General features: G+C 43.4%; 8 protein-coding genes across 8 annotated transcripts; 5 read left to right on the top strand and 3 right to left on the bottom strand.

Moving 5' to 3' along the window:
- Positions 1-306: 306 nt before the first annotated feature.
- J056_000590 (uncharacterized protein) lies at positions 307-2,060 on the top strand (the record flags this gene model as incomplete). Its single annotated transcript, XM_009270218.1, has 2 exons — positions 307-936; positions 990-2,060. 2 exons carry the CDS (start codon positions 307-309, stop codon positions 2,058-2,060), a joined length of 1,701 nt encoding a protein of 566 aa, XP_009268493.1.
- A 173-nt stretch (positions 2,061-2,233) lies between these two features.
- On the bottom strand, positions 2,234-3,177 carry J056_000589 (uncharacterized protein; the record flags this gene model as incomplete). The annotated part of the gene is made up of 2 exons (XM_009270217.1): positions 2,234-2,482; positions 2,536-3,177. The coding sequence occupies 2 exons, from the start codon at positions 3,175-3,177 to the stop codon at positions 2,234-2,236; spliced, it is 891 nt and encodes a 296-aa protein (XP_009268492.1).
- A 96-nt stretch (positions 3,178-3,273) lies between these two features.
- J056_000588 (uncharacterized protein) lies at positions 3,274-4,806 on the bottom strand (the record flags this gene model as incomplete). The annotated part of the gene is made up of 5 exons (XM_009270216.1): positions 3,274-3,321; positions 3,369-3,422; positions 3,470-3,538; positions 3,591-3,766; positions 3,990-4,806. The coding sequence occupies 5 exons, from the start codon at positions 4,804-4,806 to the stop codon at positions 3,274-3,276; spliced, it is 1,164 nt and encodes a 387-aa protein (XP_009268491.1).
- Positions 4,807-6,219: 1,413 nt separating this feature from the next.
- On the top strand, positions 6,220-6,465 carry J056_000587 (uncharacterized protein; the record flags this gene model as incomplete). The annotated part of the gene is made up of 4 exons (XM_009270215.1): positions 6,220-6,225; positions 6,273-6,294; positions 6,347-6,383; positions 6,429-6,465. The coding sequence occupies 4 exons, from the start codon at positions 6,220-6,222 to the stop codon at positions 6,463-6,465; spliced, it is 102 nt and encodes a 33-aa protein (XP_009268490.1).
- A 187-nt stretch (positions 6,466-6,652) lies between these two features.
- On the bottom strand, positions 6,653-8,590 carry J056_000586 (uncharacterized protein; the record flags this gene model as incomplete). Its single annotated transcript, XM_009270214.1, has 1 exon — positions 6,653-8,590. One exon carries the CDS (start codon positions 8,588-8,590, stop codon positions 6,653-6,655), a length of 1,938 nt encoding a protein of 645 aa, XP_009268489.1.
- A 447-nt stretch (positions 8,591-9,037) lies between these two features.
- On the top strand, positions 9,038-10,441 carry J056_000585 (Pyruvate kinase; the record flags this gene model as incomplete). Its single annotated transcript, XM_009270213.1, has 1 exon — positions 9,038-10,441. The coding sequence occupies one exon, from the start codon at positions 9,038-9,040 to the stop codon at positions 10,439-10,441; it is 1,404 nt and encodes a 467-aa protein (XP_009268488.1).
- A 149-nt stretch (positions 10,442-10,590) lies between these two features.
- Positions 10,591-20,132, top strand: J056_000584 (Protein kinase rad3; the record flags this gene model as incomplete). The annotated part of the gene is made up of 9 exons (XM_009270212.1): positions 10,591-12,744; positions 12,802-14,757; positions 14,806-15,352; positions 15,400-16,262; positions 16,310-16,407; positions 16,455-16,977; positions 17,022-18,361; positions 18,534-19,188; positions 19,239-20,132. The coding sequence occupies 9 exons, from the start codon at positions 10,591-10,593 to the stop codon at positions 20,130-20,132; spliced, it is 9,030 nt and encodes a 3,009-aa protein (XP_009268487.1).
- Positions 20,133-20,706: 574 nt separating this feature from the next.
- J056_000583 (Dihydrosphingosine 1-phosphate phosphatase) lies at positions 20,707-21,837 on the top strand (the record flags this gene model as incomplete). Its single annotated transcript, XM_009270211.1, has 5 exons — positions 20,707-20,750; positions 20,799-20,967; positions 21,019-21,160; positions 21,209-21,539; positions 21,591-21,837. The coding sequence occupies 5 exons, from the start codon at positions 20,707-20,709 to the stop codon at positions 21,835-21,837; spliced, it is 933 nt and encodes a 310-aa protein (XP_009268486.1).
- Between the last annotated feature and the right edge of the window lie 23 nt (positions 21,838-21,860).

Raw genomic sequence — 21,860 nt, 5'->3', positions numbered from 1 at the left:
TCCAGATTTCCAAATAATAAAATTCCCAATGATCGCCGTAATTGACAGAGGGGTCTATCAGAGTCTAGACTGGGGGAATCGATGGAAGATGTCAAGGGATATTTATAAAGTGAGAAATTAAAATAGAAAATACAAGTTAATTTAGAAAAGGGCCAAAGTTGAAGTATACGCAAGAATTGACTAACGAATCCGGCGAAATAGAGTAGACAACAGAAAATAAATCAATTCAAGTGATTAGACTTGAATTTTAGTAGCAACGATTACTACCAAAATTTATGAGGCTAAACTTCTCAAATCCAAGCAGTCATGAGTACTTATAAACTGGCAGACTGGGCAGCAAAGAATAAGAATCTAATAATTGCAGCAACGGCTGTGACATTTGTTGGTGGTGCAGCGGCAAGTTATTATTATTCATCGGCAGCAATCGCACCAGCCACGGCATCAGCTTCAACACAGAAGAAGAAGAAGAAGAGTAAGAAGAGCAAGAAGAGCAGCACTGATGCACCTTCCCCACTCTTAGAAGAGCTTTCCCCTCAAGACAGAGACAGCGTCGCACAAGACTTCAAATCAAAGGGAAACAAGCAATATCAGCAGCATCAGTGGAACGAAGCCGCTATAAACTACTCAAAGGCAATTGAGTCATCTACAAAGCCTGAAGCTGTTTTTTACTCCAATAGAGCTGCTTGTTATAACAACCTCGGCGATTACAACAAAGTCATCGATGATTGCAACGAAGCCTTGAAACTAGACAGCGAATATGTTAAAGCCTTAAACAGACGCGCTCAGGCTTTCGAACAACTCGGCAACCTTAATGACGCTCTCAACGATTTCACAGCTGCTACCATTATTGATCAATTCCGTAACGATAGCGCTGCTAAATCTGTTGAAAGGGTGTTGAAGAAGTTAGCAGAGACTCAAGCAAAGTCTGTCTTACAGGTGAGCTATTTCATCCACTCATACACGCCCCACTCACCCCACTCTTCTTCCAGTCTCGCGGTGAAAAACTTCCTCAAATCTCTTTCATCCAGGCTTACCTCAACGCTTTCAGAGAACGCACTCCTACTTCCATTCCTGAAGGCGCCAGTGCAGGTGACTTGGATCTCGCAGACGCTCTCAAAGCTGCAGACGCTAAAGACTTCAATTTAGCCAAAGAAAAGGTGGAACAATCTCTGATCAAGGGTGTCTCAAACACTCAATTAGAAGCTGAAGCTTTGAACCTTCGTGGTACATTCTACTTCCTTCTCAACAACCCAATCAAAGCCATAGCTGATCTTGAAAAGTCTGTTGAGTTATCCCCACATTTCTCTCAATCTTGGGTTAAAGCTGCTAGCGTCTATATGGAACTTGCCAACCCGCAAGCTGCTTTCAAGGCATTCGATACTGCCATTGAAAAGAATCCTCAAGATGCTGATGCTTACTATCACCGTGGACAAGTATACTTCATTCTTTCAGATTTCAACAAAGCTATAGAAAACTATGAAAAATCTGTAGAGATTGACGACTCTTTCCCACTCGCTCAGATTCAACTCGCCGTTGCACACTACAAGAATGGTAATATCGGTAAAGCGATGGCAATATTTAGAACATCAATCAATAAATTCCCTCATAAATCAGATGTATACACTTACTACGGTGAGCTGTTAATGGACCAAGGGAAATTCGAAGAAGCTGTTGAGAAATTCGATAAGGCAATTGAGTTGGATATGGATAGATATCCTGTCAACGTCCTCCCAAAGATCAACAAAGCATTAGCCATCTTCCAATGGAAGCAAGATTTCAACACTGCTGAGTCATTAGTCAGACAAGCTGTCACAAGTGATCCAGAGAACGATGTCGCTATTGGTACACTGGCGCAATTATGTCTTCAACAGGGTAAAATAGATGAAGCTATCGAAGCATTTGAGAAATCCGCTCAAGTTTCACGCACTGAACCTGAATTAGTTAATGCTATCACATACGAAAAGGCAACTAGAGCACAAGCTCATTTCATCAAGAACCACCCTAACGCTGCAGCCAAACTTGGTCCACTTGCTCAATCGATGGGTGCGGGTGGTGCATAAAAATAGACATTTACTAAATTAATAAGTAAATAAAATCCCTTGTCATGTAGTCATAAAAATGATTTGATAAATTTTCACATTTTCACAAAACCCTTAATTAATCTACTATACTCTATTAGAATACATTTTTGTGTTATCGGAAAAAATGGAGATGACGTGGATATATACTCAATCTAAAAGTATTTACCGAATGCAGGGATCAATGTTTGCGCGAGCGTGTAACTGAATACGAGTTTAGGACCGACGACGAGAATCTTTGGAGTGAGACCCTTGAAGAAGGCTGTAGGACCTTCGTTCTTGATTATGTCTTTGATGACGGTAGCACCTGAAGTCTTTGAGTCAAAGTTAGCCTGTTGAATACGAGTTTTGACGACGTCGAGTGGAGCAGCGACAGTGATGGAAGATACAGCACCACCGATGGACTAAGAGAGTGTGTTAGAATGTCTCACCTACGCTACACTGTAATTTCACTCACAGAAAAGAAGTTTTGGTAGAAAGTAGCTTTGCTGTAATCTTCCAAACCAAATATGTAGCCTTTGGTGACAGCGCTACCACCGAAAAGGGCGAAAGAGCCTGGCGCGTTTCTAGCCATTGTCCAGCCCCAGCCTCTATACAAACCGAAACCTTCATCTGCGACAATTTTGACGATACCTCTACCCTTGAAAGACTCAGGGTTGGTTTGGCGTTTAATCTTGAGTACGTCGAGTGGCAAGAGGACGACTTCACCAATACCGGTCAACGAACCAGCGGAAGCGGACATGATTGCTTTGGCGTTTCTGTCACCAAAGATAGAGTTAAAGAAGGAGCCATAGCGAGAGTTAAGAATGTCATTAAAGTAAGGCTGGCCACCAAATTTGTACACGCGCTGAGCGACCTTGTAGCCTGCAGCGTAACCCAAGCCAGGGAAGAGAGACAGAGCCTTTGTGAGTGCAGGAGAAGTAGCATGTTGCTTGAAAATGACGTCTTTGATGTTTGAACCGTTTACTTGGTTTGTCATTAAACGCTTAGCTATGGTGTCTATTGGGTGAAATACCATTAACTCTGCGATACCAGAAGTACCAGATCCAAGTACTCTCGCTGTACCACTCTCCTTGCCCTTTTCCCCAATTGGTGACATTCTTCTTGGCCGTTTAGATGAAGAAAGGGTGATTCGGGGCACAAGTCCTAAAAAAAAGTATAATTTTCATTGAGAGTGTTGTACATAACAATAAGCTCACTTTTGCAGAGGCATATTCCATTCGTCCAATCCAGCGATATCTCTCTGTGGGAGTGTGAGTGGGTGTACAACACAGTACGCCTAACACCTACGCGTATTCGCTTGTTCTCCCAATTATCCAGGTCTCCTTGCTTTGATTGTAGTCTCTGTTTGTGTGTTGGCTGCGAGAATCTTTCACGAGACTTGTACTCACAAAGTACTCCTCACGTAAATCCACAGGCTTTTTCCCCTTTTGAATCTGCAGCGCTTCCTTCTTATCTAGCTGTATGTGCATTTGTGTTAAGCGTATGATTTATAACTCCCGCACAACTTACCTCCTTCACTTTACCATCTGCTCTGTCATACTTAGTTTGAGTGAATGTAGACATGCCAAACGAAGCAACAACCATTATTGTAATGAATGGCAATCCAAATGTTACGAATGGATGCCTGCGTAGGGTGTTATTGATGGCTGAAGTTGCCCGTGATTGTCGATATGGTTTTGATTGGACTGAAGGGGATTTAGAGTGGTGTACAGTTCTACAATCGCTTATTATCTCACAAGTTGGCATATCCTTGAGATATTACAATCGTGATGCTGTATATTTAAGAACAATGCAAATTAAATTATTTTATTATCTAAGTCCACAACCGTATAGCATCTAATCCAGGTTCTTGCGTGTGTTCTGCATTACAGCTTGCCACGGGGCAAACAAAGCAATATTTCCTCTTACTAGTCTTCCGTTTCTTAGGAATGACGTTATTCTCGATGAGATTGTGATGTGTATTACCATCTATAACATGCCCACATCTAAGAGCATAAAGTGCGTTATCGCCTTCTCCGTGTATAGTCAGTTGTCTATCAGAAGCCGCGTCGAGGATTAATCTCGACCGAACATTAGGACCACCGTTTTGAGAAAACCCCGGCCATTTCCTGGGATGGCTGAGCTTAGTACTATAACTATGTTTCACAGGCTGGACCATATGCGGGTGATACACACCACCGAAACCGATCTGATGGAGGGGTATATCTAATTGATGATAGCGTTGTCGAATGCGGGCGTCTACACCATCTAATCCTAGTCCATCCCAACCTCTACCCATCATAGGACGATTGTTTGGCATGCTATCGTGCAATATACGCAACGCACCCATTTCTGTCATTGCGAGGAAATGCGTTGAATGTGGATGATGGCGTGGGTGACGGATGAATGGATTGTTAGGGTAACTTGCAGTGCGTGGCCTTATAGGCCGTGCAGGCAGTGAGTGCGATACGTTTGCTGGTTGCTGGGGTGGCTGCGTTTGATTGACAAGGATACCATTATCGATACCACGTAGACGCCTTGCTGATCTGAATTGAACTTCGTCGTCGTTGTTATTGCGGTCGCTGTGGTTGCTGTGGCTATTGCGGTTATTGCTATTACTATAGTCCATATCATCGTCACTATCAAGCGTTATACGTGTAGAAGGTCGCTGTCGGTTGCTTGTACTGCTGCTGCTCGTACTGCTGCTCGTACTGGGTATAGCATTAGTCCGTCGTGTTGGAGGCATTCGATCGACAGCGTGATGGATGTTTTGGTAGAAAGGTAGTAATAAGCTTGTAAATGTATCAAATAAACTGTCCAACGCATACAATCATCAACTTGATTCATCTTCCCTCTTGTTCTATCCTTATCAATATCACACCAAATATCAACTAAAAACACGCAAATTGAATGTTAAAATTGCTTTATATGAATTCCTATGCCTTTGTAATCTTAAATACACTTAAAACACCCACAAATGTGCTTATAGAAGATTTTCACTAGGCTATAAAATTGCTCTTCTTCCAAATTTGCTTCTTGCAACCCAACGATCAAGTAGAGTGAGTGGAATAGCGCACCACACACATAACAAATACACACCCACACTACCAAATGATGACCTTTACTTCTTATCCCCGTCTTACGCGACTATGCTGAAGCAATTAAGCCAACATCCGTCGCTGGATTGTTGGACAGCGGTGTGAGCTTGCTCGCAGATGCACTTTAAAGGCTTGCCAGCCTGGTCATTACTGATACTTAGTTTGGGTGATAGTGTTGTGTGTTGTGGGCGATGGAATTCCTCAGCGCTAACGAAAATTTTAGGTGAGTTGAAAGCATTCCTTACTCAACCATCTACACCCACACAACCTGATGAAACATTTCGTTTCCACGTCGCAGTTTCCACTCTAGAATCGCCGGGGGTCGCACCTCGGTTAAGGTGGTCGAGTTCCTTGATTGCTACTCCTTCAACTCATAAGCCAAAGTTGAACCCAAAAGGCTTTGGCAGAGATGTAGGCGCTGCTTGCAGTGTAAAATCGTAGTCAAGTGAACTCCCACTCAGGTTCATTGAGGGCCAAAATACTTCCTTGGATGTCTGAACTTTTGTGTGGATGTGTATTGGTAGTAAGGGGTTAGTTGATAATTACTAACAAATGCAATAGGATATATCAATATATTTATTTGATTATATACATTTTATTTCATCTTTTATTTGCTTTTATCTATGTTGTGCTGATTGTCTTGATTGTCTTTCCCCTCGTACGCGAATTGTGTTCACTTTTTAAGTACTTATAAATATAAATTTTTAAATATCACAATAACATTGATTATAAAGATAATACAAGAAAATATTCAAAATAGACCTAGCGAAAATTTGTTAGAGAATTATAAAGGAATTGCAGGGAAATTAGAAGTAGATGAGAATATCAAGAATATGATCAGCAATCGATAAAATATCTTCAAGAAAGCATTCTGACGACTCTTCCTATATGTAAACGATAGATGTACATCATTTGACTAGATAATCTATTCAATCTCCCTTACTTTGAATTACTTACAAATAATAATTTTCAATAAAACTACTTGATTGTAGAGAAGAACAAAGTACCCAGCCCAACTGAGCCACTCTCTCAACTCAACGATAAAAAACTAAAAATATAAAATGGCAGTGAGTTTATTTGGATACAAAATAAATAATATTAATTCAATCATCAGTCTGGATTTGGATATACGGGAGGTTAGCGTTGTTGTAATTACTAGGCAGCACCTTCTAATCAATCTACAGGCAGAACACGCTGCTTTGCTTATTGGCAGGATTTTCAGAAGGTTTGATTGGTTGATTGGAATGTTAGGTGGCTTACACAATACCAGTGCTACGCTCAAGCTGACGCCGTCGAGGACTGTTTAGCCCAGAAGGAGGATTATATGGAATGCTTACACCACAATAAAGAAATTACTCGTCAAAAGGAAATTAAGCACAACTTATTAAAGCAGCAACACAAATCAATTACCGAATCCAACCAAACTGGTGATGTTGGCGTTGGTTTGATTGAACAGACTCAACAAGAGAAACCTGTATCTTAATATATATACTTCTATAACTTAGTCGATTTCACATTCCGCGTTATTCCGCTTCTCTCTCCTTCATACTGTCCTTCTTGTCCACCCTGATAAACAGGCTTCATCGACTTGATCTTCTTCTGTGCTTGATCGAATCTAATCCTCTTCTTCAGACGTGGATTACGGTTTAACTTGGAGTGCTTAAATGAACGCGCGCGTGTAACCGCCTTATTCAATGCAATATCACGTGGAAGTGAACGTGGTCCATCAACTCCACTCTCATCAACGTAGTCAACCCTATTCTTCCATCTTGCATCATCATATTCCTCTTTCTTTGCTTCCTTTTTAGCCTTCTTGCTTTGTCGGACGAGGTTGTAATAGTCATCGCCATCACCACCGTCTCCACCATCACCTAATCCCTCATCTTCATTCATTATCTGACGACGTGTGGCTTCATCCTGTGCTGTCCATTCTCCTCCATCTAGCTCATCTCCCTCGGCACTCTTTCCACCCTTTTCTAGACGAGCCTTCTTACGTTCACGGTATGGTACATCGTCATCACCACTCTGACGCTGCTTCGATGCTGCACTACGACGGTTGTCCGTCTTAGCTATTCTTGCTGTATGGAATTGCAACGATTTCTTATTCTTCTTCTTGGATTCCGCATCGAGTGTTGATAATGTGTCAGCTTCTCCAAGGTAATCATCGTCTGTATTTCTCTGCAAATCCTTTTTATTAGATTTCGAGGTTGATGGTTTGTACTCGAATGCCGATTCATCGACTTGATGTATAAGATTGGAGTTGTTTGAAGAATTCTTCTTACTCTTCTTCTTATCCTTCTTATCTTTCTTAGGTGGTGCAACATTTTCACTTTCATCCACCATCAGACCTTCAAGCTCACCCTGCTCAAGTGAGTTATCGACATCATCGTCAACATCATCTTGCTTGTGAGCTGCCCATTCGCGAACCATATTGCGAATATCTTGCTGATCCTCTTCGTCATCTTCCGGTATAGCTTGTTCATCGCCGGGACCGAAACCTAGATCCTCCATACGTGAGAGACCTTCACGGAGAGTGACCATACGATTGAGAACGGGATGTTGAAGCAACTTTATTCTATCGTGTGCATACGCTGGTGAAGCTCTTAGACAGAGGAAGTAGGTTAGTAGAGGAGCATAAGTGAGGAGAGTTTGGTGGTAGACGTAGAGCAATCCTAAAGCAGGATGGTTTATATCTTCCTTTTTGCGCTTTGCGATGAACTCTTCAGTTTCTCTTAATTTGCTAAGAATATCCTCGTAATCTGTCAATAAGGCAAGTGTTTCAGGAGAAGTTTTTTGTAGTAGAGCTAATTTATCAGAGTGAGATAGATCGCTTGTGTCAATATAGGCTGTATTGTCTTCTGGTTCATCTAAATCAACTGCTGTATCTTGATTGCCTTCATCTTCAACCACACCACCGATATCTTTAACGTCATCCCAAGACCAATCCTGCCTTGAAGACTTTTGTAATTTCAAAGCCTCTTCTTGTTCGAGTTTGCGATTTTGCTCAGTATCTTCGTCGTCATCGCTCTCATTTTCATCCTGACGTGAGTAATAAGCAGATTGACGAGAACCCCAAGATTTGAGTTTGGAAGCGTCATCCGAGTTTTCTTCGGAGTTGTCAGAGTGATCGGAGTTGTCGTTGGTGTGATCCAAGTTGATGTTATCGTCTGGAACATCTTGGTAATCGCCCATATCAACATCGTCGTCGTCGTCATCATCATCATTGTCATCTTCATCCTCATCGTCAACGCCCTTTAAACCATAAACTTCCTCCTCGTTATCAGAATCATCATCAGAAGGAGAATTATGACCAAAGTCGATTCTGTCATTTTGATGATGGAATTCATCCTCTGAATCCATTGGAATTGAATCTGGCTTTGGATCTTTAACACTATTTGATTTCTTTGACGCGTGAGATCTCTTCCTGGCCATGGCTGTCTGTGGTGAAGGATGGAGATTGAATGCCAGACTTTAAATTTACAAGCGAATTATAAATTTAATAGTAAATAATTTATATTTCAAATTTTTAAATTTACCCACCAGTGGTAAGATTCCTGAGGTTAATCTTACCGCCAATGGTTGTGCAGCGATTTCTTCTTGGAATTCTTCGACCAGAACCGTCAAAAGAATTAAAAGAGTAAAGACTAGTAATTTTAAAGGTTGACAGTTTGAATCTAACAAATAACTTTAGTGTCCTTTGAATCACTCAACTTGAACACAACAAACACTTTCCAATGGCTCGCAAACCTTGGTACTGAGCAGGACACCCACAACAAGCATTTCCTTAGAAAAACTTCCATCATCGCTACTATTGGTCCTAAAGTCAACAACATCGAATCTCTCACCGCTTTAAGAGAATCCGGTATGAATATTGTTAGAATGAACTTCTCACACGGCTCTTACGATTACCACCAATCTGTTATCAACAATGTGCGCGAAACTGTCGCTAGAAACCCAAACCACAGACCTTTGGCTATTGCTTTAGATACTAAAGGTCCCGAGATTAGGACTGGTTTGATGAAGGGCGGTGAAGACATTAATATTGCTCAAGGCCATGAATTCTACGTTACAACTGACGATTCCTACGCTGAAGCTTGCGATGATCAATTCATGTACCTCGATTACAAAAACATCGTTAACGTCATCGAACCTGGTAAACTCATTTACGTCGATGACGGTATTCTCTCTCTCTTAGTTCTCGCCGTTGAAGGTGATAAGCTCAGAGTTAGATGCCTCAACAATGGCGTTCTCTCCTCACGTAAAGGTGTCAACCTTCCAAAGACTGACGTTGACCTCCCTGCTCTCTCACAGAAGGATAGAAATGACCTTCAATTCGGTGTCGACAATGGCGTTGATATCGTCTTTGCTTCTTTCATTAGAAGAGCTGAGGACGTCAAAGAAATTCGTAAGGTCTTGGGTGAAAATGGAAAGAAAATTAAAATCATCGTCAAAATCGAAAACCAACAGGGTGTTAACAACTTTGATGAAATCTTGAAAGAAACCGATGGTGTCATGGTTGCTCGTGGTGATCTCGGTATTGAAATTCCTGCCTCTCAAGTTTTCATGGCTCAGAAGATGATGATCGCAAAGTGCAACATTGTCGGTAAACCTGTCATCTGTGCAACTCAAATGCTTGAGTCTATGACTTTCAACCCACGTCCAACTCGTGCTGAAGTTTCTGATGTCGCAAACGCCGTTCTTGATGGTGCTGATTGTGTCATGTTATCTGGTGAAACTGCTAAGGGTGCTTACCCAACTGAATCCGTCAAATTGATGGGTGAAGTTTGTTTACTCGCTGAACACGCTCTCGCCAATGGAAAGATTTACCAAGAATTGCGCGCTCTCGCACCAAGACCAATGGACACCACTGAAACCATCGCATCTGTTGCTGTATCTGCAGCTATCGACCAGGGTGCTTCAGCAATTTTATGTATGTCTACTTCAGGTAACACTGCAAGATTACTCTCAAAGTATCGTCCACGCTGCCCAATTCTTTGCGTTACTCGTAATGAACAAACTTCACGTCAACTTCACTTAAGTCGTGGCGTGTATCCAATCCATTACAACGAGGTTAGACCAGCTGATGAGTCTAACTGGCAAGTAGACGTTGATAACAGAATCCGTTTCGCTTTGAAGAAGGCTTTGGATCTCGCTATCGTTGAGAAGGGTACTACAGTACTCGCTGTTCAAGGCTGGAAGGGTGATGCTGGACACACCAACACTCTCCGTATTCTCTCAGTACCAGAAGATGACAAAGAGTACGCTCTTCACCCAATTGAATAATTTGACGCGTAGAAACCACTGAACACTTTAATTCTCTCGTTTTCGACTGCCTTTTCTTTTAAAGGGATGTAATTGCAATATAATAAAAATTAAATATAAATCGCGCTTTTGTTATCTTTATCTCTCAACCACCACCGCCACCACAAACAATGGAGGATGGCAACAGCGAACCCACTCACGTACTTCTTAAGCAACTCATCGACGAACATGACAGGGAATCTCAAAATGTAAATATAAATGATGCGCTCTCACATTATCCACGAATCATCAAGGTACACAAGCTCCTGCTATCTGCATGCATTGACACGCTTCCAAACGAATTGGACATTAATTACACCGCAGATCATCCCGTATTTCGCGTCCTCAATCTTCTTCATTCTGATCTTTCTCGTACTCCCTCCGTCTTGACATTCCAATTTGCATTGGATTCCGGCCGCGAAGTGAGCTTTGCTGAGTTCTTAATTATAAGACTTCTAGCTGCTGCTACTAGACTTGGAAGTGTAGAAATTGTCGATCCCGTCAAATCTACTGCCAGATTCGTCCTAAGGGGAAAGATTATTCAGGTACTGGGCCTGGTGATGAGGTATCTTGCCAGCAAAGGTTCCAGCGAGCAAGAAGATCCTTTTGATCGCCTGGAATTCATTCATGCTTCAATAAAGCGCCTTTTAAGCATCGTCAGCAGTCTCAATAAAGTCGCTTTCCCTGTCGCTATTGATGTTTACGATTCTCTTAAACCTGCAGTTGTTGCTGCTCACGATGGTTCTCTACAGTCTGAAGGTGCTATTATATTGTCTTCTCCCCTCTCATACCTATCTTTCGTAGACACCGTCAATGACATACTCACTCGCACTTTCTCTCAACCGCAATCGTCATTCTTGTTCATAGATCTCATACCCAAGTTCATCACGCATTTGAAACTCTTCTGCTCCCATACTATCTCAACTATAGAACCTACTGCTGAAAAAGTAGCATTTCAATCCAACTTTATCAACATATGTCGCAATATGCTCTCGAAAGCCTCCGAACAATCCCTATACTGCATAATTTTAGTATTCTCCAATATAATCGACAACAGTGAAGACAGCGACGGGTACCTGCAACGTTATATACCAACCTTCAATGCTCTTTACAGTACATTCAACAAGATGTCCAACTCGGGCTATCTCTTCGGTCCGTCGTCGTGGAATGTTGCAATACGCATTATACAAAACGTGGTTACTCTTTCTATCAGATATGCATATGAGGATGTAGGTCATGATGTGTTCGATGCCTTTTTGGTTCTCCTCTTCAACTCAATACCCGTCTCAGAAATTTCTTCCGTGGTGTCGGTGGATGCACTGAGCGAGCTATACACTGTATTAGGAGATAAGAGAGCTTCTTCAACGACCACATCCGCACGTTCAAAGTTACTTCAAAAGCTGCGCGCTATTACTGCCACTCGTAAACGTAAAAGAGATGCTTCCAACACTCTGCGACCGACACAAAGCGTTTCAAACCTCACACGCACCACCAGCATAAGACATGATGTAGATTCGCAGGGTGGTCACGATGCTCTAGTGTACGTACTCACCCAGTGGTGGGGTATGTCTCACAGCGATGCTCATGATCTTGCATCTATGGATATACAGGATGTGCTCTGGGCCAAAATAGCAGCTCAATCTGCGTCTAAGAATGTCTCACACGACGGTCTGGCTCAGGGTATCGGTCTCCTTCCACCTGCTATAGCCGGCACGCTGATGGTACAGAAAGAATATCCTGAAAAACCTCCTCAATGCTCTTTTAGCGATGCTGCTTATCCCGATTTACTCTCTACTTCGGCCGTCTCGCACGTTGCTACTATCGACTTAGCACTGGAAGCGCTCCAAGTCGTCAATCTTAATGAAAAGACTCAGTTTTTGTTGCTGGTGTCTCTGCGTCGTATTCTTATTCATTCTGGTATTCAAGCTGCGAATGAAAATTGGAGGTATGGCGAAATTTCTGGGTTTGTTTTGCGTTCTTTGGGTAGCGGGTCGCGCAAGATTCGTCTCGCTGCTGGTAGAGCTGCGCATGCTGTCATTATAGCTCAGGAGGCTGCTCTGAGTAAAGGTTTAAATGAGGTGGAAGACTTTAATCAGGATGTTTTGTTTGATCGCTTTGATGATTTGCTTCAGAGCAGGAACGCCCAGCTTGCAGAAACGATTTTGGTATCGGTGACGCTTATTGGTCGCTCCATACCTATTGCCAGACTGTATCGATGCCTCATATGTCTGTTCCGGATGCTAGGTAACACCAATCCCTTACTGCGCAGTCTGGCATATATCCAGGTAAGTTTGAGTGTTTCAAGTGTTTCTCCAATACTATATAATCTTACAAAAACCAAGCTTAATACACTGGCTGAACACAATGCCACTACTATGTACAAGGTCTGCAGCTCGCACCTGCCAAGACTGTCAGTGTTCCTTGTATTGAACATGCTATCGTCACCACACATGCTCACAGACTCAATGTCAGTCCTCGGATTCCCAGATCGCAAGGCATTCCTACACCAGACGCTGCGATACACACTCCCGTCGCTCATTGCAGAGAGCAAGCGGGATATACTGTCGAGTATTGCCCGTACACTAGGCCAGCCTGTTCAACCGTTGTGTCTGGAGTATGTCGAGCACATCCTTGCACATCTCTACCTCCGCGAGGGCTCTAAACGCGACGAAGGCATTCAGCTCTTTCTCGATGAGTTTCAGGGGTCTAAAAAGCAGATTAATCTGTCCAGCGTTATTATCAGCTGCGGACCATCACTGCTCGCTTCGCTTGTAATGGCTCTCGGCGACACTAACGAGACGGTGGCTAAGACGGCAATGGTTTCTATCGATAGTATCGAAGACACCATCGCTGAAGCTGAAAACAGGAAGTCAAGAGGCAAGAAGCAGAAATATAGTGCAAACGAGAGCTTCCTCCGCAATCACATTTTGGGAATCATGTCTATAATTTCTGATAACCTCAATGACGTGCAGGGGAGACGATCTGTGGATGAGAAGAGTAGGATTATCAGGAGTCTCGGTGTGCTTATCAAGAAAATCGGTCCGGGTATCGTGTCCGTTTCTCCACAGGTCATGGCACTCCTGCAGGCTTTCGTAGAGGTCGATAATCTTCGTTCTGTCACTCTGGATAGCATCAAATCGTTTATTACCACACTCACATACAAGGATCTTAGCCCTTACATCGGCAGGACAGTCGCGAGTTTCGTTGGTAACTGGTCCGCATACACTGCGTCTCAGATGGAGAAAGCGAGGAGTATTCTCAATTACATTCTCGATAACGCACACGAGATGCCCGATCAAGCTGCAGAAATGCTCGACATGAAACATATACCTGAGTTGACTGAGCAGCAAAAGAAACTGACGCAGATAAGAAGTGGATGGAATTTCAAGCATGTTTTGGAAAATATCTTACAGAGAGCTTCAAGGGAGAATTCCAGAGTAAGGTTACACAGTCTGATAGAGCTCAGAGAGTTTATTAGCAATAATCGCTCTATATTCAAGAGTCTGACTACGGGTGACGTGTTTGATCCTATCGTTGGCACTCTGATAAAATTCACTCTGTCTGCTGCAGATCGTAGTGGTGACCTGCAGCAGCCAATACAAAACGCTGCTTTCGACTGTGTTGGTACACTGGGCGCTGTCGATCCTGATAGAATTGAGCTCATGTCTGAGGAGAAGACAATGATTATCGATAGTAATTTTGAAGACTACGATGAGAATGTCAGGTTTGTAATGTCGCTCATGACCAACGAGTTAGTCGGCGCGTATAGATCCACAAGTGACAGCAGAGCGCAACAGGATCTCGCTTATGCGATACAAGAACTGCTGAAGTTTTGTGGTTTCAGACCTGAGTTATTACAGCGGGAGGATAACTCCCTGCCCCTGAAAGTCAAGCAGCGGTGGGAGTTGTTCCCGCGACAGGTACTCGAAACACTCTCAACTCTGCTTACTGATGGTCGCTACATTGCACGCGAACCCAAAAGACGTCCTATGGAATACCCCATCTACACAAAGTCCAAGTCATATTCTGAGTGGCTGAGATTATGGACTACCGATCTGATTTGGAAGACTAGAGGTAAACAGGCATCGGCAATTTTTAGCGTCTTCAAGCCTGTCGTGCGTAATCAGGATGTAGGCGTTGCGCGCTATATACTACCGTATCTAGTTTTAAACGTTCTTATTACGGGTGAGGATAGCGACAGGAATGAAATGTCCCAAGAGATTACGGTCATTTTGAGTGATCAGATGAAAGAGATGAAAGACTCTACTTCACAAGATAAGCGATTACTGAGTGCACAGGTGAGTGACGTATGTAGATTGCAAGTTTATCTAACAAATACACTGCAGACGATTTTCGATCTTATGGACCACCTCGGCAAATGGACACGCAAGCAGAGGATGAATATTCAACCTTTCCAAAAACTAGCAGCACGTCAACGTCCCCAGAAAGGTGGTCCTGTCAGTCTCTCATCCCACCAACAAGCTCAGCTGGACATGTACACTCACAATCTTGACCGCGTACATCCTTTAATACAGTCAATTGACGCCGATTTACTCGCTCATGCTGCATTGAGGTGCAGGTCTTACGCTCGCTCTCTGCTCACTTTTGAAAGACGTATATTTGAAATAAGGTCTAAGGGTGATGAAGAGAATCTGCAGCTGTATTACGAGCATTTACACGAAATTTACGCTAATCTCGATGAGCCTGATGGGATGGAGGGTGTGTCTACTCTGATTATCGCACCTTCACTCGAGCATCAGATCAGAGAGCATGAAAGTACTGGTAGATGGACAGCAGCTCAGAGTTGCTGGGAAGTTGAGCTGCAGAAGAAGCCTGATGATCTCAATCTTCATGCTGGATTACTTCGCTGTTTGAGGAATCTTGGTCATTATGGTGGGGTTTTAGTGTTGCTGTTTATTCTTCCACTTAAATCCCTTTAGATACTCTTGGAACGCATATTCGTGGTGTTCTCAGCAGTCATCCTGAGTGGAGACAGCCGCTTGGCAGTTTCCAAACAGAAGGTGCATGGATTGTGGGCGATTGGAAAACAGTTCGAGAGAATGTATCTAGTGGCCTAGCGAAGCATTCGCCAGAGTACTCGCTTGGACGACTACTCCTCGCAGTCCATGACAATGAGCTATATCGTTTACCGTCTATACTCCACGAAGCGCGCCAATTACTGGGAACACCTATTATTGCAGCAGGGCGTGATGGATACCGTCGTGCGTACGACTCAGCCGTTCACTTGCATATGGTTCATGAACTCGAAATGATTTCGCAGGCAATAACCCAAATCACCAAGCTTAGCAGCACACACCAGCCGGAAAGCGCACAAACGTTGGCTGCAAAACTCACCACACTCTTGGAAGATAGACTTGAAGTGACGATGCCTACATTTAAATCGAGAGAGCCGTTGCTGAGTTTGCGCAGGAGCGCTATCGCTACATCTGCCATCTCACAGGAATGGGCCAAAAATGAGATTGGGGCGCTGTGGTTAAGCTCTGCTAAGACTGCTAGGAAAGCTCATCATTTCCAGACAGCTTATAGTGCTAGTTTACAGGCTGATCAGATCGGTACACCATTCTCCTTCATTCAGTCGGCTAAACTTATTAGAGCTAATGGGGAGCATGAGAAGGCGTTAAGAGAGCTAGATGCTGGTTTGGAGTATCAGGTCCCTAAACTTATGCTGCAAGGCACTGCAAATTCCAGCGTCACTTCTGCTGTTATCGATTTAACTGAGGAGAACTCGGCTGGTAGTACCCAGACTGATTTTAATACTAAGTACAGGCGATTGAAGGCAAAGGTGGGTAACAGCTTTTCTAGTCAGCTTGCGTTTAATATCAGCGAAAGGGTCTTCTCCTCAAAGCTCGCTGGCTATCCGAGGGCGATAGAAAAGACTTCAACGACGTTGTCACCCACTTTAACAAAGCTATTGAGGAATACAAAACGTAAGTGGATTTAATAACTTCTTGACACTTCTAAATAGTCGCTCAAGTCGGGAACAACCTTACTACGAGCTCGGGCATTACTACGACACGCACGGAAAGCAGAATTCGGCAGCTGATCAGGTAATAGCCCAGTCTATATTGATGACTGTCAAATATTACTCGCGAGCTCTGTGCTACGGTACAAAATACATCTATCAAACCATGCCTAGGATGTTGACACTCTGGATGGACTTTGGTGCTCGCTCTGATGTAGCTCCATACGAAGACAGCTTAGCTAAACCAAGCAAGAACGACAAAAAGCTCTACATTTACCACGCGTATACTCAAACAAACAATCAAATGCTCAAAAATCTCGAAAGGTTGCCGTCATATGCTTGGTACATAGCATTTGCACAAATTGTATCTCGCATCGGGCACACTAACAAGTCTGTCTACGCTATACTTGAGAAAATTATGATCAGGGTTCTCAGAGATCATCCACAACAGGCTTTGTGGGCTATGGTCGGAATGTATAACTCAACCAAACCAAAGCGGTCTGAGAGATGCAAGAAGATTGTTATGCATGTCCAGGTGAGTTTAAATTGTAAATTGTTGACTAATCTGACACATGATAGCAATACGGAAGTGTTGAGAATAAGAAGATAATACAAGAGGCTCTCACTCTGGTGCACGAATTACTGTCTTTATGTGTCAAGCATGTCAATCAGGATGAGTGGACAATCAGCCTCAAGCGCAGCTTCCCAAGATTGGTCGGACTCGCTCCTATGAACTTTATGTTACCACTGCAGTCTTCCATGACGGTTTCTTTACCAGCAACTAACAAGCACACTACTTCGCATCAGCCATTCCCAGACAGACCTGTCAGAGTAGCAAAGTTTGTGGATGAAGTGGAGCTAATGAAGTCGCTTGTCAAACCTCGAAAGTTGACCATTATTGGGGACAACGGTCAAGATTACAGCTTCTTGTGCAAGCCAGATGATGATCTAAGAAAGGATGCACGACTCATGGACTTTAATTCAATGATCAACAAGTTCCTCAAATCCAATTCAGAAGCTAGAAAACGATCGCTCTATATCAGAACTTACACTGTAGTACCCTTAAATGAGAGGTGTGGATTGATCGAATGGGTCAAAGACACACGCACATTTAGATCAATTCTCACTGAAAGATACGAATACAGAAATATAAAATGGTATATGCCAGATATTGCAGCGCTTCTGGAACGTGGTAGACAGTCAGGACCAGAACAGACTATATACTTTTTTAGGTCTGTTTTAAAACGCTATCCCAAGGTATTTCACGAGTGGTTTATTGAAATGTTCCCAGAACCTTCTGAGTGGCTCAAAGCTCGCATGACATATAGTAGGACACTAGCAGTAATGTCCATAACAGGTTTTGTTTTGGGATTGGGTGACAGGCACTGTGAAAATATTCTCCTCGATAAGAACAACGGTGCGGTGCAACATGTTGACTTTAATTGTCTCTTCGAGAAGGGTTCACAATTTGAAGTACCGGAAAGAGTGCCATTTAGGCTAACACAGAACCTTATTGATGGGCTAGGTGTGACTGGCACGGAAGGTGTGTTTAGAAAGGCCGCCGAGGTTACGATGGCCGTACTAAGGGCAAACAGAGATTCTTTAGGCAGTGTTGTCGAATCATTCCTCCACGACCCTTTGGTGGATTGGGAAGATGCGAAGAGAAAGCTGGACAACTTTAAAGCAATGGAGAAGTCAGGCAGAAGACCAAGCTCGAAAAAGACGTCGAATCTAGATGATGATCCAGACAGTCAGGCGTATATCAAGTCACTGGCAATGAGCGCGCTAGATCCAATAGAAAGGAAGCTTCAAGGATTACAGACGGAGCACAACAAGCCACTTAAGACTGTGATGTCAACGTCGGCGCAAGTTGAAAAGCTCATACGGGAGGCAACTTCACCGGTAAATCTTGGTGCTATGTATGTTGGATGGGCGCCGTGGTTGTAAAAATAAACTAAAATCTTGTTGTATGCATAATAAGCTTTTTTCTTAGAAATTAAAAATACCATTTGCGCGAGACGATTACTGCCAAAACGCGACCACGATCATGGCAGGGTTGCATATCACCGATGAGCAGATTGAACGATATAGGAAAGTGCTAAGAGAAACGAAGACGGTAGATAAATACAAAGATTCTTGGATTACAGGCGCATTCTGGACAGGGATTGAGAAGGAACGATTCTTCAAGGCTGTTGCGAGAAGATCGAGGTTTAGAGCGGATTTGGTAGCGCTTGACGTGCGCACAAAATCACAGGCACAGTGTATGGAATACATAAATGTCCTCGACTATGAGAGTATCAGTAATGAACACACAATCGAACAGGAAATGAGTTATGAAATTTCAGAACGATTTGAAGCAGTTGAGGATGTCTTTCATAGATTCCTGATTCAATGGCAGATCTTGAGTTCGAATGAACGCGCTCGTTGTATCAACTACTTGGCACCGACGTCTACCACAGACGTTGCATTCCGCTCAGCGCAGAAGAACAGGCGTTACCGTTTAAAGAAGAAAGGATTAAGTCTGGAGGAAATTGAAGATAACCTCGTGATTGATCCACACAACTCGAAAGACTTGTTGATTGGACAAACACTCAAGAAGATGATCAATCGCGAGTCTATCGACAAAGACTTTCAATTAAAAGTCGAGGAAGTTCTTAAGAAGTTTCTTAGACCTCTTTTAGCGTTTGTTATCGCCGGTGTGGAGGCAAGAATTGCATTCATGGGAACAAAACACGCAACGAAGAAGGTGAGCGTTTTTATACAGCGATAAGGAGTTAGTCTGACTATTTTATACAGAAAATGATGGAGGTAGTCACTGGGGACGTTGATATCGCATTGGCCGTGGTCCGTGGTACAGGACCAAAAGAGGCTCTTGACTACGAGAAGCGTGATCGTTGGCTCAGCGTTGAAAGTCAAGCACCGCCAACGGGGAATCTGAAGAAATGGATACCTCTTTCGAAAATGCATTTCAAGCATCACGAGACACAGGCAAAAATGTTGGATCAGTATCCATTCTCTACGTTTCAGTCAGACGCACTACTACCAATGAATCTACCATTGATAAAAAAACCGCATTCATATCACAAAGTATACGAAGATCTGCTTTTAGAGTTGGATGACGATGCAGACTTGGAAGATGAGTTTGAGGAGTATGATAGGGAGTATGAGGAGGCGCTATTAAAGAAAGTGCTGGAAGGTACAAATACAGATAGGAAGCGCACGAAGCGTGAAAGTACCTCTCCGATCGCGGATGTGAAAAGGCCGAGATTGGATCTCGCTGCTTTTGAGGACGAGAGCGAGGATGGATATGATGATGCTATGGTTTTGGCTGATTTGAAAGGTGAGCCAAGGGAGGGCGAGGAGGAAAATGAGCAAGATGAGGAGGAAGAGGAAGACACGAGTACAATAGTGAGACACCAAGAAGAGAATCAAGACGGCGAAGGGAATGTGAAGAAGGAACACGATTACGATCTTGAAATGTACGATGACGACGAAATAGTCGATTCAGATTTAGATTCCGTGGAAGGTATTGACTTGCATCCAATGGAAGGAGTAGCGCAGAGCGGTGAAGAAGGTGAGAACGGAAATGAGAACGACAATGAGAATGAGGATGGTGATGTACAAATCACAGCCAATAAGCATCGTTTAACAAGTGGATATGCTATAAACTGGATTGATTATGGAGTCTAGGGGAGTTTAGTGGGTGATGACATGTATAACTTGTAAAATTGTATTTTAATTGCATTTTGATAAAAGCATAAAACACAAAACACACGCGTATTTGAAACTCGTCTGCTCATGACGTCCGCCACGGCGAAGAAACCCACGAAACCCACGAAATCTAAAGAGATTGGACGGCAAAGCGATAAATATTACAAAACGACTTTGCATAAATGGCGATATACCATCCGTAGATTTCTATTGCGATCGCTGAGGAAGGAGAGTGAATTTATGGCCAAATTTCAACGGCGTTACCGAGGGAAATGGCTTGACAAATATATGCTCTGGACAAGCTTTCTCGGGGCTGTGACCTTCTTTATTCTCTTGCTACCAATTCCATTTTTCTGGGGACACACACAACAAGGTACAGCATTGCTGCAGACACTGGCTGCTAGCGTATGGATAACGTGCTTGATGAAAGTAAGACTAGGATATTGTGTCTTTTCGTATAGAAGGTCTAATTATCGTTCGTAGGACTTCTGTTGTGTCCCAAGGCCATACTCTCCTCCCGTTAGTCGGATTAGTGAGTGAATAGGTAGCAGACATGGAAATCCACTCACTTACGCATATCGCAGGCATGGGAACTAGGTGTGTTTAGTCGCTTTTTCGCGCCGACGTAGCTCAATTCACTCAAAGTCACCTCGAGTATGGATTCCCTTCTACGCATTCCACCACGGCTGTCGCACAGGCATTAGTACTGAAGCAATGGCTAGACGAGTCTGATATGTCTGATACAGTCAAGGTTGGTCTGCACTTGCTCCTCATTATAGCCACTTCAAGTGTGGTCTTTGGGAGATTCTACTGTGTGAGTTTTGGGGTGGAGTAGATAGTAAACGAACACTTAATGGCTAAAAAGGGTATGCACTCCTCACTTGATTGTATTGGTGGAGTGATTACGGGCTATTTAATCTACACGACGCGGTCGCTCTTTGGTCCTTCTTACCAAGTGTTTATCAGTAATACGTCGTGGTTTACCCCTCTTTCGCTTACTGTAGTGTGTGCGTAGGACCTTGGTGCTATGCCACACAAGCTGAACACTAGAACAGGTCTGTATGCTATACATGCACACGTCGAACCAGCAGAAGACAATCCAGCATTCGAAGATTCAGTTGCGTTCATATCAGTATTCCTTGGAAATGGTATAGGAGAGTGGTTTGCCAATACCAACGGATACGGACACAGTACGTATTTCGTTACGAAATTGCAAGGCTGGGAGTGGTATCTGGCCTCGTTGCTCAAGTATCCGCTCGGAGTGGGGATGATATTTCTCACTAGATTACTCACCAAGCCGTTTATGCAAGTGTCTCTGCCGCCAATGTTCAGGCTGCTGCACAGGGTGGTTACACTGCCGAATCGAAGAGAATTTGTGCCTGCGACGTAGGTGGAGAGTGGTTTGTGAGAAGAGATGATATGCTAAGAGAGCTATAGGGAGTACACTGATTACAGAAACTCAAATGACAAACTCGATCCTGTACCATCTGTCGTTGATCTCAGACAGTTGCAACAGAGGAAGGAGGATGCAGCACAGACGCCGCAGCCACTGCCAGAACGGTTCAGTGGACGTCACTATGATGCTGAGGTGATGACACGGGTAGTGGCATACGCAGCTATGGGATTCGTAGGTACGATAGTGTCGCCGATAGTGTTTGAGAAGCTTGGGTGGGGCTTGTATTGAAAAGACAGGTCGGATATAAAAAA

Source organism: Wallemia ichthyophaga (genome assembly GCF_000400465.1).
Source record: "Wallemia ichthyophaga EXF-994 unplaced genomic scaffold scaffold10, whole genome shotgun sequence".
Taxonomy (NCBI): domain Eukaryota; kingdom Fungi; phylum Basidiomycota; class Wallemiomycetes; order Wallemiales; family Wallemiaceae; genus Wallemia; species Wallemia ichthyophaga.
The sequence above is the reverse complement of the archived record's forward strand: the minus strand, read 5'-3'. Positions and strand labels throughout refer to the sequence as shown.